Raw genomic sequence first — 19,551 nt, 5'->3', positions numbered from 1 at the left:
TGTAGAATAATAGTGAAGTCATCAAAACTATGAAGTAACACATATGGAAACATGTAGTAACCAAAAAAAAAGTGTTAACAAATCAAAATACATTTTATATTTGAGATTCTTCAAATAGCCACCCTTTGCCTTGATGACAGCTTTGCACACACTTGGCATTCTCTCAACCAGCTTCACCTGGAATGCTTTTCCAACAGTCTTGAAGGAGATCCCACATATGCTGAGTACTTGTTGGCTGCTTTTCCAGGCCATCTGATACAGCACTCCATCACTCTCCTTCTTGGTAAAATAGCCCTTACACAGCCTGGAGACGTGTTGGGCCATTGTCCTGTTGGAAATCAAAATGATAGTCCCACTAAGCCCAAACCAGATGGGATGGCGTCTCGCTGCAGAATGCTGTGGTAGCCATGCTGGTTAAGTGTACCTTGAATTCTAAATAAAATCAGTTTCACCAGCATAGCACCCCCAACACCATAACACCTCCTCCTCCATGCTTTACGATGGGAACTACACATGCAGAGATTATCCATTCACCCACACCGTGTCTCACAAAGACATGGCGGTTGGAACCAAAAATCTCAAATTTGGACAAGCAGGTCTCTTCTTATTATTGGTGTCCTTAAGTAATGGTTTCTTTGCAGCAATTCGACCATGAAGGCCTGATTCACACAGTCCCCTCTGAACAGTTGATGTTGAGATGTGTCTGTGACTTGAACTCTGTGAAGCATTTATTTTGGCTGCAATTTCTGAGGCTGATACTAATGAACTTATCATCTGCAGCAGAGGTAACTCTGGGTCTTCCTTTCCTGTGGCGGTCCTCGTGAGAGCCAGTTTCATCATAGCGCTTGATGGTTTTTGCAACTGCACTTGAAGAAATGCTGTCATCAAGGCAAATGGTGGCTACTTTGAAGAATCTCAAATATAAAATATATTTTGATTTGTTTAACACTTTTGGTTACTACATGATTCCATATGTGTTATTTCATAGTTTTGATGTCTTCACTATTATTATACAACGTAGAAAATAGTAAAAATAAAGAAAAACCCTTGAATGAGTAGGTGTGTCCAAACTCTTGAATTGGTACTGTGTGTGTATATATATATATATATATATATATATATATATATATATATATATATATATATATATATATATATATATATATATACATACTGTATCTACTGTGTGCCCAAACAATTCTTACAGTATATAAAAACGAATTATAAAAGACAGGCATTATGTTTTACTCTGTAAACTGATTATAATAACTATACTTTGACAGATTAAATATTTGTCTTGAATTAGAATTGTCTTTCCGGTCTTATTCGTGTATTTGGTGAACTCTGGCTATCTTCAATCACTGATAACTTGTTGGATGTAAATTAACCAAAGATCTGCTACTGAAAAAATTGCTTCTTGGTCTTGTTCCTGACTGTTCTTTTGGGTAGGCTGTTGATGGGGATGCGCTCCAATGAGTCCACCACCTGTGGTTTAGCCAGAGAATGGGCCACCTGGACAGAAGACTTGACAGTGCAGTTCTCAAGCATCTTTTCTTTCTTTCCATGTGATCGTCACGCGTCCAATAGAGCTCTGGAGCTGCTGGCCACAAACACACTGAGCCAACAGGAGGCTGGCAAGCGGGGGGCAAGATTTTTCTGGGTAGAAACTGGGTGAGCAGATGTTAATTCATTTGATCTCTTTGTATGCGGATTTGCATCGGCAGAGACGAGAAAATCTGTTTGATGTTCCAGCAAATATACACAGATAATGGGAAGGGTTACAGACAACAGAGCTATTGTACAACAGTCCCTTCAGGCACAATGCAGCCAACTCAATTGTTTTCTCAGGATGGAGCCAAAGACAAAGTCAACCAACGGTTCAAACTGATCTTGATTTATTAAACATTGTGAAGTTGAGTTAGACATTTTCTCAACAATATTAGTGCTTGAAATAGGTGTCCCGTTAGTTTTATCCTGTAGTATTTTAGTAATTTGACTTTAAAAATGGATATTTGTCAGGGAAAATAAGTATGTTTTACGCAAGTATACGAATGGGGAAATTCAGAGCCAGTATAGCATAGGCTATGCATAAATACTGTATAAATCTATGTTTTTTGTTAATAGCTACTAATGTGAACCTTTAAACTACAAAGTAAAAATCTCTTTATACAGTTTGTTCATGTTACGTGAAAAATTTATAAAGACCTTTAGCTCCATAAAGCCACTGTAAATGGTATGTGTTTAATTAATAGGCTTTGATTCAGACGTTAACATATTATGGTCTCAATACAGACATATGATTGCATTGTGTATTACATCACTCAAAGTTACTGTTACTTTCTGAACTTATTGTTCTTCCTATTCTTCTTGCCAGCACCAATGGCTGCTTTTTCTGTCATGATCTGTTGGTATTTCTTCTTGTTATTGCTGTTGAAGTTAAAGGGAAAGTATTAGCACTTGACAATTCAAGTAGTTCATATCAGGTATTTAATGTCAATTCAATTGTTCTGCATTTCCATGAACTTTATGCCAAAACGATAATTTCAGGAACACACAAGCTATTAAATTCAATACCGTAACATGACAAAGAAACTGAAACTTACTGTCTGAACTCGGCATCAGCAAGCAACTCCTCCACCATGGTTCTCTTCCTGTCTTTCTTCGGGACACGGGAATGGTAGAAGTCCACAGGGCTATCTACTACTGTAGCAACCTACGACAGAAAGACATTAAATAAATGTTGGGGGATATTGTTTTTTGTGGGGGGGGGGTAGTTCTAGCTGGGAGTAGTGAGGACTAGTGACTTGAGTTTTTTTTCACATGGCATTGAACAAAACTGCCAAAATAAAGGAAACACTTGAGTAAATGAGTATATTGAAAGCAGGTGCTTCCAGACAGGTGTGGTTCCTGAGTTAATTAAGCAATTAACATCCCATTGTGCTTAGGGTTATGTATAAAAATGCCCAGTTGCCCATTATTTTGGCTACCATGGCAAGAAGAGATTTAAGTGACTTTGAAAGAGGGGTCTCAATGGAGCATAGGGGGTTTAAAGGGTGTGTGCATCGCAGTCACCAGAGCTCAACCCAATTGAACATTTATGGAAGATTCTGGAGCGGCGCCAGAGACAGCGTTTTCCACCACCATCAACAAAACACCAAATGATGGAATTTCTTGTGGAAGAATGGTGTCGCATCCCTCCAATAGAGTTCCAGACACTTGTAGAATCTATGCCAAGGCGCATTTAAGCTGTTCAGGTGCTCGTGATGGTCCAACGCCCTATTAAGACACTTTATGTTGGTGTTTCCTTGATTTTTGCATTTACCTACAGTTGAAGTCGGAAGTTTACATACACCTTAGCCAAATACATTTAAACTCAGTTTTTCACAATTCCTGACATTTAATCCTAGTAAAAATTCCGTCTTAGGTCAGTTAGGATCACCACTTTATATTAAGAATTTGAAAAGTCAGAATAATAGTAGAGAGAATGATTTATTTAAGCTTTTACTTCTTTCATCACATTCCCAGTTGGTCAGAAGTTTACATACACTCAATTAGTATTTGGTAGCATTGCCTTTAAATTGTTTAACTTGGGTCAAACGTTTCAGGTAGCCTTCCACAAGCTTCCCACAATACGTTGGGTGAATTTTGGCCCATTCCTCCTGACAGAGCTGGTGTAACTGAGTCAGGTTTGTAGGCCTCCTTGCTCGCACACGCCTTTTCAGTTCTGCCACTCCAATACCTTTACTTTGTTGTCCTTAAGCCATTTTGCCACAACTTTGCAAGTATGCTTGGGGTCATTGTCCATTTGGAAGACCCATTTGCGATCAAGCTTTAACTTCCTGACTGATGAGGCGGCAGGTAGCTTAGTGGGTAAGAGCGTTGTGCCAGTAACCGAAAGGTCGCTGGTTCTAATCCCCGAGCCGACTAAGTGAAAAATGTGTCGATGTGCCCTTAAGCAAGGCACTTCACCCTAATTGCTCCTGTAAGCCGCTCTGGATAAGAGCGTCTGCTAAATGACGAAAATGTAAAATGTAAATGTTGCTTCAATATATCCACCATTTTCCTTCCTCATGATGCCATCTATTTTGTGAAGTGCACCAGTCCCTCCTGCAACAAAGCACCCCCACAGCATGATGCTGCCACCACCGTGCTTCACGGTTGGGATGGTGTCCTTCGGCTTGCAAGCACCCCCTTTTTCCTCCAAACATAGCGATGGTCATTATGGCCAAACAGTTCTAGTTTTGTTTCATCAGACCAGTACGAAAGTAAAATGTTTGTCCCCATGTGCAGTTGCAAACCGTAGTCTGGCTTTTTTATGGCGGTTTTGGAGCAGTGGCTTCTTCCTTGCTGAGCGGCCTTTCAGGTTAGATCGATATAGGACTCGTTTTACTATGGATATAGATAATTTTGTACCCGTTTCCTCCAGCATCTTCACAAGGTCCTTTGCTGCTGTTCTGGGATTGATTTGCACTTTTCACACCAAAATACGTTAATCTCTAAGAGACAGAACGCGTCTCCTTCCTGAGCGGTGTGACCGCTGCGTGGTCCCATGGTGTTTATACTTGCGTACTATTGTTTGTACAGATGAACGTGGTACCTTCAGGCATTTGGAAATTGCTCCCAAGTATGAACCAGACTTTTGGAGGTCCATAATTGTTTTTCTGATGTCTTGGCTGATTTCTTTTGATTTTCCCATGATGTCAAGCAAAGAGGCACTGAGTTTGAAGGTAAGCCTTGAAATACATCCACAGGTACACCTCCAATTGACTCAAATGATGTCAATTAGCCTATCAGAAGCTTCTAAAGCCATGACATCATTTTTCTGGAATTTTCCAAGCTGTTTAAAGGCACAGTCAACTTAGTGTATGTAAACTTCTGACCCACTGGAATTGTGATACAGTGAATTATAAGTGAAATAATCTGTCCGTGAACAATCGTTGGAAAGATTACTTGTGTCATGCACAAAGTAGATGTCCTAACCGACTTGCCAAAACTATAGTTTGTTAACAAGAAATTTGTGGAGTGGTTGAAAAACGAGTTTTAATGACTCCAACCTAAGTGTATGTAAACTTCCGACTTCAACTGTATATAACATGGACCACTGCGAAAACCGAGCACAGTTGAGGGTTAGATGCTTACTGACCTGGAAGTACTTGGGGAATCCATCTCTATCATTCTTCTTATAAAACCGCTTGGGGTCCATTGCTCCACGCATTTTCAGTGCTTTGAGGTCACCCTTTAATTCCTCTGTCATTTCAGGAGCCCTCATGTTAAACCAGCCGGCTCCAGTTGTTTTGTCCCGCTCCTCCTGAGCATGGCAAGACAAGGAGGAAACATGTCAGTCAGGATAGTCAATGAGTGAGCAAACTGAACAAAAATAGCTAAAATGTACTCAAAATATAACGACTACTTCTCCTCATATCACACTGTTGGTGTTTTCTACTTTCTCTTCTAAATTAATAAACAAGGGCATATGGACTTGTATTCACTTTGCGCTTCAGTTTCGCAGCCTGTTTGGACTCCCTGTATGGAGGCACAGCATCTCTCTTCTCAAACTCTGGGCCAATAACACTCTTCTTCATCAACTGCCAACAGAGAAAATAAATCACAATGTAGGAGCTGTAGAAAATCTAAAAAACGCAGAGATCCGTTAAAGTCAAAAGGTTTGAAATTGCATGAAAAACTTCCTCTCATTGAATTACCCAGCCTTGCATAACTACACAATTCATTACCGATTCTACACCATATATCACCTTCAAACAAAATCAATGAGTTATTTACCTCATCTTGGCTCTTCTGTTCCTTCAGGGAGTTAGAGACAGTCTTTGATTTGCTGCCATCAAAATTGATGTATAATCCCCCAAGCTCCTTCACTTTCAGGCCCGGGTCAATACGGCTGGACAACTCTTTCCTATAACGGATTGTAACAACTAATTACCCAGGAGGTGCAGCATTGCCTATTCTCTAACTGGTTCACTCTTGATATGTTAATGAATGTGAAAATTATTTATACGTGCTTGGCATTGCAATTCAATAAAATAGCTAGATCCTGCAATACATTCAGATACATACAAAAAAACTAGATCCTGCAATACATTCAGAATAAGATGGCATAGTGGTGCTGGAGCCCTAACTGTCAAATTAAATAGCCATTTTTAAAGCACAGATGACAACTGACATTGGCATGACCAAAAAAGATACTTACAATTGTGGATTTCTGCTTGTGAAGAGGACTTGTTCATCTTCATCATCATCATCATCATCTCCCTCTTCATCAACAAACTCTTCCTCATCTTGCTCTTCTTCAGCCTCCGTGTCTCCCCCCTCCTTTTCCTTGTCATCCACGTAGTACTGTTGACCTGACTGAAGGCCAGGCCGGGTGTCTATGACAAACAAGCCATCATCAGCTGAGGACTGAGCAGCAGCTTGGGGTCTGGATGGGCCTGCCTCCTCCTCTATACAGACAGCTTCCTCTTCACCATCAGAACCCTGTCTTTTCCTCTCATCTGCTTCCTCAGAATGCTGACTGTTGTCGTCATCCTCTTCATCCTCACTGCTCTCCAGCAGACTGATCACGCCAGATTTCTGTACGATGACACAGTCTCTGGGCTCCCCTAGCTTGTCAGCATCAGACACACTGACCTTCAGGTTCTGGCTGGAGGTCACCTTAATGGGCTCTGTGGTGTGAGGGGATTTATCTTGGTCAGCCTTTTTATTCTCAGTTACTAGTGTGCTGCTGACATCCATACCCTCCTCACTAGGCACTGCCTTACATTCCTGGTTCTCTACCTCCGATGGAGGATTTGTGTGGGTGTTTACATCCACATCCATGGCCTTTTCCTCCTCGTCCTCATCAGACACCACTATAACAGGGGACACTGCATTTTCACACGCTGCTACTTTTACTGTTTTCTCAAGAGAGACTTGTGAATCAGCTGGCATTATCGTCTCCTGTTCTGTTATCACTGGGACATCCGTATCTGCTGCATCCTCAGTGGACAGCTCCCTCTGCTGGTCTTCTGCTTCCACTGCAAGCTCACAGACTGCCTCAGCCATCTCTGTATCAGCACTCTCACAGAGGGTCACTTTGACTTCAGAATCAGCTGGGATCAGCTTCTCCTGTAGGATGTTTTCCTGAGCAGGGATATCCACCACAGAGGTATTCTTCTCTGGGTCTTCACTGACGGTTGTCTCGGCTGACTCCTGTTGTACACTCGTGACCTCTGGCATCTCTGCATCCTCAGAGACTGTCACACTCCCTGTATGCTCCCGAGCAGGTGCTGCATCTTGGATGGGCGCTGCTGGTTCAGCGATCACTACATCCTCAAGGGTTAGTGTCTTATCTTCTTCTGCCACTTCTTCTATCATGGAGCAGTCTGGATCAGCGTAGACTGTGTCGTCTAACTTATTGTCCTCCAACACTTCACTTTCCTCAGCAACCTCAGATACACTCACCTTATCTGACTGGCATTGGGCTTTCTCAACTAGTATATCCAGGGCCTTGGCTGTCAGCCGGGTAACTGGTGCTGCCCTGGAACTGCTGTTGGATCCAGTGCGACTACTGCAAGGAGTGCCCCTGCCTCTCACCGACCTAGGGCTCCCCAGAGGGGTATTCACATCAGGCAGGTCAGACTCAGAGTCTGTAACAGTGGTGCCTGTCTGTTTCGGCTCAGTCCTCCTGCGAGTGGACCTCCTGGGAGTAATGCTTGGCCCAGACTCAAAGCTCTCGGAGTCCTGGGGACTCTGGGGGTCACAGGGATATCCTTTACATACAACTCTGCTTCTCCTACGGGGTAGAGGAGAGATGGAGCCATCAGTGGTTTCCTCCAAATGCATGGGGATAGCTTCAACAAACCTTCCACTCCTGCATCTGGTAACTCTGTGCACCGTGGAGGTCTGAGCTCCAGAGATACCTGAGGCACAGGACTCAGGATCAGAAAGCTCTGTGTCCTCGGTGTGAGACTTTAAAGAGGCCCGGCTGCTGGACACAGCAGTCCTTCTGGTCACTCTGGTCTGCGAGTCAGGCACCTTGGAATCAGACACCACAGAGCTGCAGGACTCTGCCTCTGAAACATCATTGTCCATTTTGGCAGAGTCTGTGAGAACAGCCTTCCTCAGACTCCTGGTGGCTCTGCGAGTGTTTGGTCTTCTGGAGGCAGACAATGAACAAGAGTCTACCTCAGACACAGCCTCTTCCTTTGTGGAGTCAGACTGCTCCCCGCCTGCGGCTCTCCTTCGGCCCCTGCGAGCTGGCTGTGTGTCGGGGATAGCCTCCATATCTGATATAGCAGAACAGCAGGACTCTGACTCGGACACATCAGCTTCATGGGTGGAGTCTACCTGGTTAGCAGAGCCAGTTTCACGTTTAGATGCCCTGGTCTTCCTCTTCACGGTGGAGCTCTGGGCCTTGGAGGGAACATCTTGCTGGGAGTCACTGGTCACCTCAGACTGGGTTGCAGTCTCCTCTTTATCAGCTGTCCTCCTAGTTCTCCGAGTGGTCTGTGGAGAAATATTTGTCAATATCAGTATTCTGAACTAAAGAGGTCACAGAGAGACATTTTTGTTGAAAGATTGATTCGATTTAATAACTACTGTATTTTTAAGCAAACCAATATCTGGCATGACAAATCTATTGAAAAGGGTTGGGTGTTTCGGGAATTGACAACCATCAAATACAAGGGTATGTTTTTGACAGTGGAGCAGTGCTAAAACGACTAATGAACTCATCAAGACATTGACCACGTTTACATGCACACAATATTCTGGATAGTAGCTCATATCCCGCTTATTCGCAATAAGCTACATGCACCTTCGATATCCCGCTCATGAGTATCCCTGTAACCATGAAAACAGAATATTCCTCATTTAAGTTCATATGGTTTAAATGGAATAGTAACTGAAATATGGACACTGACTGTAGGCCTATAGCCTCTCACATGTAGCATAATATTATATTAACTACTGCAGAATTATGAATTTCTTGCAGTAAGGGACAAATCGCAATTTACTGGGTGGCGGGAGGGTGGGGCAAAATAGGGGAGGGTTGTCAAACAGTTTTTTGTTGCTCTGGGGAGGGTAGTGCATTTTTTACCCTGGATTACTATATACAATTCTTCCATCCTATCAAAATTCCTCATCTGCTTGCATGCGCCTCCCCTTCATCAAGGTGTTTTGGTACTTCCCTTATGCACTACGCTTTTCCATGTGCTAACTTTTACTATACCACAGGTCAGTGTAGTCTACCAGTCTAAAGGTCTATCGTGCACTCTATCTACCATTCATAGTGACAATAGTGGTAGGTGGATCGTTTGTCCAGATCTGCAATAGGCTAACTAGCAATCATACCACACATTCAAAGCTGCATCAATTGTAATGTGAATCCAAAAGAACAAATAGGAATAGCTGACAGGCAGCGGAGAGGCCAGGTGCATCAAAGGGGGCATGAAAGAACTGTGAAAAAGTGACACAGCTCAAAAAGCTCCCCTATTGATCTTGTTTAGGGACAATACAATTATCCTACCTAGACTAGCCTACAACACTACAATGCAATGAATAATTGAAATATTGTTTTCAAGCGAGTACAAAATTCTACTATAGGCTGCAGTGAAAATGTCAATTGAATAATGGCGCAAAAACCTCTTGGTGGTTCCAAACTTCTTCCATTTAAGAAAGATGGATGCCACTGTGCTCTAGAGGACCTTCAATGCTGCAGAAATGTTTTGGTACCCTTCCCCAGATCTGTGCCTCGACACAATCCTGTCTCCGAGCTCTACGGACAATTCCTTCGACCTCATGGCTTGGTTTTGGCTCTGACATGCACTGTCAACTGTGGGACCTTATATAGACTGGTGTGTGCCTTTCCAAATCATATCCAATCAATTGAATTTACCACAGGTGGCCTCCAATCAAGTTGTAGAAACATCTCAAGGATGCACCTGTGCTCAATTTCGAGTCTCATAGCAAAGGGTCTGAACACTTACAGTGGGGAGAACAAGTATTTGATACTCTGCCGATTTTGCAGGTTTTCCTACTTACAAAGCATGTAGAGGTCTGTAATTTTTATCATAGGTACACTTCAACTGTGAGAGACGGAATCTAAAACAAAAATCCAGAAAATCACATTGTATGATTTTTAAGTAATTCATTTGCATTTTATTGCATGACATAAGTATTTGATCACCTACCAACCAGTAAGAATTCCGGCTCTCACAGACCTGTTAGTTTTTCTTTAAGAAGCCCTCCTGTTCTCCACTCATTACCTGTATTAACTGCACCTGTTTGAACTCGTTACCTATATAAAAGACACCTGTCCACACACTCAAACAAACAGACTCCAACCTCTCCACAATGGCCAAGACCAGAGAGCTGTGTAAGGACATCAGGGATAAAATTGTAGACCTGCACAAGGCTGGGATGGGCTACAGGACAATAGGCAAGCAGCTTGGTGAGAAGGCAACAACTGTTGGCGCAATTATTAGAAAATGGAAGAAGTTCAAGATGACGGTTAATCACCCTCGGTCTGGGGTTCCATGCAAGATCTCACCTCGTGGGGCATCAATGATCATGAGAAAGGTAAGGGATCAGCCCAGAACTACACGGCAGGACCTGGTCAATGACCTGAAGAGAGCTGAGACCACAGTCTCATAGAAAACCATTAGTAACACACTACGCCGTCATGGATTAAAATCCTGCAGCGCACGCAAGGTCCCCCTGCTCAAGACAGCGCATGTCCAGGCCCATTTGAAGTTTGCCAATGACCATCTGGATGATCCAGAGAAGGAATGGGAGAAGGTCATGTGGTCTGATGAGACAAAAATATAGCTTTTTGGTCTAAACTCCACTCGCCGTGTTTGGAGGAAGAAGAAGGATGAGTACAACCCCAAGAACACCATCCCAACCGTGAAGCATGGAGGTGGAAACATCATTCTTTGGGGACGCTTTTCTGCAAAGGGGACAGGACGACTGCACCGTATTGAGGGGAGGATGGATGGGGCCATGTATCTCGAGATCTTGGCCAACAACCTCCTTCCCTCAGTAAGAGCATTGAAGATGGGTCGTGGCTGGGTCTTCCAGCATGACAACGAACCGAAACACACAGCCAGGGCAACTAAGGAGTGGCTCCGTAAGAGGCATCTCAAGGTCCTGGGGTGGCCTAGCCAGTCTCCAGACCTGAACCCAATAGAAAATCTTTGGAGGGAGCTGATAGTCCGTATTGCCCAGCGACAGCCCCGAAACCTGAAGGATCTGGAGAAGGTCTGTATGGAGGAGTGGGCCAAAATCCCTGCTGCAGTGTGTGCAAACCTGGTCAAGACCTACAGGAAACGTATGATCTCTGTAATTGCAAACAAAGGTTTCTGTACCAAATATTAAGTTCTGCTTTTCTGATGTATCAAATACTTATGTCATGCAATAAAATGCAAATTAATTACTTAAAAATCATACAATGTGATTTTCTGGATCTTTGTTTTAGATTCCGTCTTTCACAGTTGAAGTGTACCTATGATAAAAAATTACAGAAGTAGGAAAACCTGCAAAATCGGCAGTGTATCAAATACTTGTTCTCCCCACTGTATGTAAATAAGGTATTTATGTATTTTAATAGAAATTTAAAAAACCTGTTTTCACTTTGTCATTATGGGGTATTGTGTGTAGATTGATGAGGGGGAAAAATGTATTTTACCCTTTTTAGAATAAGGCTGTAACGTAAGAAAATGCGGAAAAGGCGAAGGGGTCTGAATACTTTCAGAATGCACTGTACAGGTTATTCAATCATTTCATCCAAACTGCTCGCAAGCGTCTGCGTAGCCAGGCGCTAAAATAATTTCCGAAGGCACTGTATGCATGCAATGTCCTGATGCATTTAGTGCTCAAATCTTTTTTTTTGTAGTTATTTTTTTTAATAGGCTGTTTTTAATGTGGTTCATTTGGCCAAATGATGGCGCTGGCTGTGCCAGGTCTGAATGGATGTCCGGTAAATGTTCACGTTGTCCAGCACCAAATTTTCCTAAAGGAAACTCTGAAATGCGTATATTGTTTTTATACAGATTCTAGAATATTTGCATGAAAATCTGTCTCCAATTGGATGGAAACCTAGCGAGACACACTAAAGACTATGGCAAGTGTGCTAGTCCAGTGTCACGTTGATTATGCCTGCATATCATGGTTCACCAGCAGCCCCAAGCATCTAAAGAACACCCTAAAGCTACAGACCAAACTAGCTTGAAAGAATTGTACTTAAACTCCACCCGCATTCTCATTTGGAGGTTGAGCTTTTTTTTGTCTGTATCTATGTAGCCTAATTGTATGTAGAACTATTTATGTAAAAAATAGGGACAACAATGGAAATAAGTCTGCCTTTATTGTGCAATCACTTAAAAATCTTAGTGTACAGTGCCTTGCAAAAGTATTCATCCCCCCTTAGCGTTTTTCCTATTTTGTTGCATTACAACCTGTAATTTAAACTGATTTTTATTTGGATTTCATGTAAACATGACATACACAAAATAGTCCAAATTGGTGAAGTGAAATGAAAAAAATAACATTTCAAAAAATTACACAAAATAAATAACGGAAAAGTGGTGCGTGCATATGTATTCACCCCCTTTGCTATGAAGCCCTAAATAAGATATGGTGCAACCAATTACCTTCAGAAGTCACATAATTATTTAAATAAAGTCCACCCGTGTGCAATCTAAGTGTCACATGATCTCAGTATATATATATATATATATATATATATATATATATATATATATATATATATATATATACACCTGTTCTGAAAGGCAAGGGGCACCATGAAGACCAAGGAGCTCTCCAAACAGGTCAGGGACAAATTTGTGGAGAAGTACAGATCAGGGTTGGGTTTTTAAAAAATATCTGAAACTTTGAACATCCCACGGAGCACCATTAAATCCATTATTTAAAAAAATAAGAAAAAAATAAGCAAACATATGGAAGCAGGTACTCTGGTCAGATAAGACTAAAATTGAGCTTTTTGGCCATCAAGGACAACGCTATGTGTGGCGCAAACCCAACACTTCTCATCACCCCGGGAACACCATCCCCACAGTGAAGCATGGTGGTGGCAGCATCATGCTGTGGGGATGTTTTTTCATCAGCAGGGACTGGGAAACTGGTCAGAATTGAAGGAATGATGGATGGCGCTAAATACAGGGAAATTCTTGAGGGAAACCTGTTTCAGTCTTCCAGAGATTTGAGACTGGGACGGAGGTTCACCTTCCAGCAGGACAATGACCCTAAGCATACTGCTAAAGCAACACTCGTGTGGTTTAAGGGGAAACATTTAAATGTCTTGGAATGGCCAAGTTAATGCCCAGACCTAAATCCAAGCCCAGACCTGTGCCAAGCTTATGGAGACATACCCCAAGAGACTTGCAGCTGTAATTGTAATTGAATAGTTATGCAGCTCAAGTTCTATTTTTTTGTCTTATTTGTTTGTTTACCAATAAAAAATATTTTGCATCTTCAAAGTGCTAGGCATGTTGTGTAAATCAAATGATAGAACCCCCCCAAAAAATCTATTTTAATTCCAGGTTGTAAGGGAACAAAATATGAAAAATGCCAAAAGTTTGGACACCTATTAATTCAAGGGTTTTTCATTATTTTTTATAATTTTCTACAATGTATGAAATAACATGAAATAACACGTATGGAATCATGTAGTAGACAGAAAAGTGTTAAACAAATCAAAATATATTTTACATTTGAGATTGTTCAAATAGCCACCCTTTTCCTTGATGACAGCTTTGCACACACTTGGCATTCTCTCAACCAGCTTCACCTGGAATGCTTTTCCAACAGACTTGAAGGAGTTCCCACATATGCTAAGCACTTGTTGGCTGCTTTTCCTTCACTCTGCGGTCCAACTCATCCCAAACCATCTCAATTGGGTTGAGGTCGGGGGATTGTGGAGGCCAGGTCATCTGATGCAGCAATCCATCACTATCCCTCTTGATCAAACAGCCTGGAGGTGTGTTGGGTCATTGTCCTGTTGAAAAACAAATTACTGTCCCACTAAGCTCAAACCAGATGGGATGGTGTATCGCTGCAGAATGCTGTGGTAGCCATGCTGGTTAAGTGTGCCTTGAATTCTAAATAAATCACAGACAGTGTCACCAACAAAGCACCCCTACACCTCCATGCTTCACGGTGGGAATTACACATGCAGAGATCATCCATTCACCTACACTGCGTCTCACAAAGACACAGCGGTTGGAACCAAAAATCTCTAATTTCGACAGATTTCCACCGGTCTAATGTCCATTGCTTGTGTTTCTTGGCCCAAGCAAGTCTCTTATTATTATTGGTGTCCTTTAGTAATGGTTTCTTTGCAGCAATTCAACCATGAAGGCTTGATTTACGTAGTCTCCTCTGAACAGTTGATGTTGAGATGTGTCTGTTACTTGAACACTGTGAAGAACTTATTTGGGCTGCAATATTCTGAGGCTGGTAACTAATGAACTTATCCTCTGCAGCAGAGGTAGCTCTGGGTCTTCCATTCCTGTGGCGGTCCTCATGAGAGCCAGTTTCATCATAGCGCTTGATGGTTTTTGTGACTGCACTTGAAGAAACGTTCAAAGTTCTTGAAACGTTCCGGATTGACTGACCATCATGTCTTAAAGTAATGATGGACTGTCGTTTCTCTTTGATTATTTGAGCTGTTCTTGCCATAATATGGACTTGGTCTTTTACCAAATAGGGCTGTCTTCTGTATACCCCCCCTGTTAATTGAAATGCATTCCAGGCGACTACCTCATGAATCTGGTTGTGAGAATGCCAAGCGTCTGCAAAGCTGTCATCAAGGCAAAGGGTGGCTATTTCAACAATCTCATATATAAAATATTTTGATTTGTTTAACACTTTTTTGGTTACTACATGATTCCATGTGTTATTCCATTGTTTTGATGTCATCACTATTATTCTACAATTGAAAAATAAAGAAAAACCGTGGAATGAGTAGGCGTCCAAACTTTTGACTGGTATTGTATGTATTTTTTTAACTGATCAAAATCAGTCAATCAATCCAAACTGTGCAGCAGCCATTTGATGAATGGAAAGAGACTGTCACAAAACACCAAAAAGTTTAATGACATTGGGAGATTGCCAAGCCTTCGATACTGGGTAAGCCTACAAACTAGGGAGTAGGAATGTCCCCAACTAAAACAAATCTTGGTTGACCGAGAGCTCCCTTCTTTCGACCAATCAAATTTTCAAACGTTTATTTTTCCATACATAAAAACATCCTGTGTTTTTAAAAAGTCAACTGTATGTACTTGATGTGGGCCGGACTCGGACTAGCCATGCTGTGTTAAAAAAGACAGCTAGTGCCTGTGTGACTGGCGCACGCTGTCGCTCTCTCCTCCCTGCTGCAGCGACCATACATAGCACAGTAAGTGTTTATCGAGTTGTCCGTGGGGCTGAAGCTGCAACATAATTACAGACATTTCTAGTTTCTTACTTTGAAAAGTTCTGTTATCAAAATTCCTCATTTGTTTAGGAAAAACATTTCATATTCCCTCAACCCTTGTTCTCTTTACGTGACATGTACGAATCGCATGTACAAGACCAATAGAGCATATCATATCAATACATTTGTTATAACAAACTCCAACACCGCAGCACGTGGCAGCATAATGGATGTAGAGAACGTGACAAATAAACTTGAAAAGGGGGAATGTTTACTGTTTGCTCAGGAGGGAAAGGGGAAATCTGATGTGTGGAAGACATTTGAATTAGTGGGTGGAAGCTTAGAATTGTTTTAAAAATTTGACCATTTGGAAGAGTGTAAACAACACTAAATAAGTGTACCAGAGAGTCTCTTAAAGATTTTTTTCTGTTAAGGCCTTTATTACTGCAAAGACTAAAAACAGTTGCATGCGTTCATGAATGCAATTGCAGACATGTTGCAGTTTATTTATTGTTTAGGCTAATTATTCAAGGCTAACAAAAGGTGTCATGGGTCCACATAAAGATTACATAAATTACGATTATTTTTCACTGTATCAGGGAAAGCGTCCGGGAAGGCGCCAATTCAACTGCGCACCGAAGATTAGGCTGTGTTTCAGAACCGCAGACAAAGACCACTATACAACGCGGGTGAAAGCGCATCGGTCACAAAATAATATTATTTTTTTATTAGTGTTGCAAAATTCCAGGAATTTTCTATAAATTCACTAGTTTTCCAAAAATCCTGGTTGGAGGTATACGGATTTCCTGTTTATTCTATCCTGATTCCAGCACACCTCCAACCGGGATTTCGGGAAAACCAGGGAATTTATTGAAAGTAATTTTGCAACCCTAGTTGCACCATTGTTCTTACATAATATGACCATTTACAATTTCAGTAGCACATGTCTTAAGCTGTGTTCAAATACCCATACTAACATACTGTATACTACATCCTTAATGAGTATATACAGTACAAGTTCGATATATTAGTAGCCAACTAACGTTAGGTAGCTAGCTAACACACTGGTACATACAACTGCTGAAATGATATGCTATGCGGTTGGTAAGGACAGCGTATCTAACAAATTGTCAGCCAACATAACGTGAAACGTAACTTGTTTGAAAAGTCATTACATTGCTCAATATTTTCTTAAAATTGGTCATAATTTGTTAAAGCAATGAATTATTATTATATTTTATTATTATTAATTTGTATCCGCTCTCGTCGGACTTCGGCTGCATATTTTCCACCATTTTCTTTTAATCTAAAAATGATGTGAAACCACGCCCATTCTCTGAAGAATTGCATTATGGGCCCTAAAAGCACAGAAATAGTGTTCATATATATTTGCGAATGCTCAACTAAAGAAATCTCAGTCTACCAAAATGGGGCCAGCTCTAGTAGGGAGGGGTGTACTTTCTGTTTGTCGAGATTGACAGTTTATTATTGGTGTTGAACACCTAAACCATGATATTTAAGTGCCCTAAATCGGTATGCTTTGTTAATTGGTTGTGTACATGCCACAGTATCCCGTTTAAGATCAGCATATCCCAGTCATATTATCCGTGTTTCGCATAAGCTTTTACGGGTTATTGTAAACGGAATATGATGTCTAAATGCGTCAAAAACAGAATACTCAAGTATCCCGAATAATAATGGGATATTGGTGTCAAAGACTCCAGTCACCCAAGGCATAGACTGTTCTCTCTGCTACCGCACAGCAAGAGGTACCAGAGCGCCAAGTCTAGGTCCAAAAGGCTCCTTAACAGCCTTCTACCCACAAGCCATAAAACAGCTAAACAATTAATCAAATGGCCACCCAGACTATTTGTATTGACCCCCCTCCCTTGTTTTTTTCACTACTGCTACTCGCTGTTTATTATCTATGCATAGTCACTTTACCCCTACCTAAATGTATAAATGACCTCGACTAACCTGTACCCCTGCACATTGACTCGGTACCCCCTGTATATAGCCAGATTATTTTACTGTCTGACTTTCTTTTTTTTAAACTTTATTTACTCGTTTATTTAGTACATATTTTAACTATTTCCTTAAAACTGCATTGTTGGTTAAGGACTTGTAAGTAAGCATTTCACGGTAAGGTGTTGTATTCGCCGCATGTGACAAATACAATTTCATGTAAACGTGGTCATTGATTAGCTAGCTATTTGATTTCGGTGTCAGTGATGAGCTGAAAGAAAACTCTGTAGCTAACTAACAACAGCAAACTCTCCAGGACTAATTTGTGAGTGTGTAACTTATTCAGTGGAAATGGCAATATTGTACTGATGTATACAACGGATTGCCTCCTAAAAACAAAAGCGGAAAAGTGTTTTTATGCTTGCAAAACAAATGAGGGACTCAAGCTAGGCTAGCTAGCTTGCTGCCACGTGAACATGAACAACCAAGTATTACACACTGAAAACTATCTGTATATACGAAACGCGCTGAACTGTATCTAAATCACACACATATCTACCCATAATCACGCAATTAAAACCTACCATAACTCCAGAGGATTCATCGGAGTTTGTTTTAGTTGGGGAGCACACGCGTACTCCTCTTCTGGTGGCCACCATCTTGTTCGCGCTGTTCGGTCGCACTTCCGCCACGTGTTCCCAACGCGTCAGCCAGACTCGACCAATCGAATCGCAATGCATGCTAAGGAACATAAAAAAAAAGTGTGGATGAAAGTACTCCAATGAGACGAAAGTCTAGTAAAGTTTATCATTCATTCCTTTAAGATTTATGTTAAATATTATTCCCCCCCCGTTTTTATGTGATCTGAAATAAATGTATAGTGAGCATGTGCACCCATCTCTTCCAATGAACACAAAACACTTCAAAAGCGTTTAATCATTTAATAAACCCAATTCTAGAACAATACAGGAAATGGTAACATTACATTTATTAATTATTACAGCACAATAGTGAACTCAAACTTCATAGGATTGTGGACCCTGTCTGGAAGAAATGCCATGATTAATAAATAAGACATCCTTCCAGATACTTCTGAGCTTGTAATTCATTTTCCATGCCAATCTGGAATATTCCAGTACTATAATGTATACGATAAAGAAGGTGTCAAGCCTACTATGAATGTAAGCCTCATTTGGGGACATTTCTCATATTACCACGCAGATGGGGGACACATTTTCTCATAAGAATATTGTATGAGCAGTCAGGGCTATAGGACAAATCATGTACTGGCATACCCTGTCAGTAGCACAGGGCTTTAATTTTTTTTATATATATATATATATATACACATACATACATACATATACACACACACACACAGTGAGGGAAATAAGTATTTGATCCCCTGCTGATTTTGTACGTTTGCCCACTGACAACAGTCTAGAATTTTTAAATGGTAGGTTTATTTGAACAGTGAGAGACAGAATAACAACAACAAAAATCCAGAAAAACATGTCAAAAATGTTATAAATTGATTTGCATTTTAATGAGGGAAATAAGTATTTGAGCCCTCTGCAAAACATGACTTAGTACTTGGTGGCAAAACCCTTGTTGGCAATCACAGAGGTCAGACGTTTCTTGTAGTTGGCCACCAGGTTTGCACACATCTCAGGAGGGATTTTGTCCCACTCCTCTTTGCAGATCTTCTCCAAGTCATTAAGGTTTCGAGCCTGACGTTTGGCAACTCGAACCTTCAGCTCCCTCCACAGATTTTCTATGGGATTAAGGTCTGGAGACTGGCTAGGCCACTCCAGGACCTTAATGTGCTTCTTCTTGAGCCACTCCTTTGTTGCCTTGGCCGTGTGTTTTGGGTCATTGTCATGCTGGAATACCCATCCACGACCCATTTTCAATGCCCTGGCTGAGAGAAGGAGGTTCTCACCCAAGATTTGACAGTACATGGCCCCGTCCATCGTCCCTTTGATGCAGTGAAGTTGTCCTGTCCCCTTAGCAGAAAAACACCCCCAAAGCATAATGTTTCCACCACCATGTTTGACGGTGGGGATGGTATTCTTGGGGTCATAGGCAGCATTCCTCCTCCTCCAAACACGGCGAGTTGAGTTGATGCCAAAGAGCTCCATTTTGGTCTCATCTGA

The 19,551-nt window shown here is 41.5% G+C and overlaps 1 protein-coding gene across 1 annotated transcript; it reads right to left on the bottom strand.

Annotated features, from left to right (window-relative positions):
• Positions 1–1,878: 1,878 nt before the first annotated feature.
• Positions 1,879–18,084, bottom strand: LOC121540253 (deoxynucleotidyltransferase terminal-interacting protein 2). Its single transcript, XM_041848980.2, has 7 exons — positions 17,980–18,084; positions 6,206–8,499; positions 5,782–5,911; positions 5,490–5,585; positions 5,144–5,308; positions 2,604–2,713; positions 1,879–2,427 (listed from the first exon to the last, which is right to left on the bottom strand). Exons 1-7 carry the CDS (start codon positions 18,052–18,054, stop codon positions 2,334–2,336), a joined length of 2,964 nt encoding a protein of 987 aa, XP_041704914.1. The 5' UTR covers positions 18,055–18,084; the 3' UTR covers positions 1,879–2,333.
• Positions 18,085–19,551: the final 1,467 nt, after the last annotated feature.

Source organism: Coregonus clupeaformis, chromosome 26 (assembly GCF_020615455.1).
Source record: "Coregonus clupeaformis isolate EN_2021a chromosome 26, ASM2061545v1, whole genome shotgun sequence".
NCBI classification, from domain to species: domain Eukaryota; kingdom Metazoa; phylum Chordata; class Actinopteri; order Salmoniformes; family Salmonidae; genus Coregonus; species Coregonus clupeaformis.
Note: the sequence above shows the minus strand (reverse complement) of the source record. Positions and strands in the feature narration are given on the sequence as shown.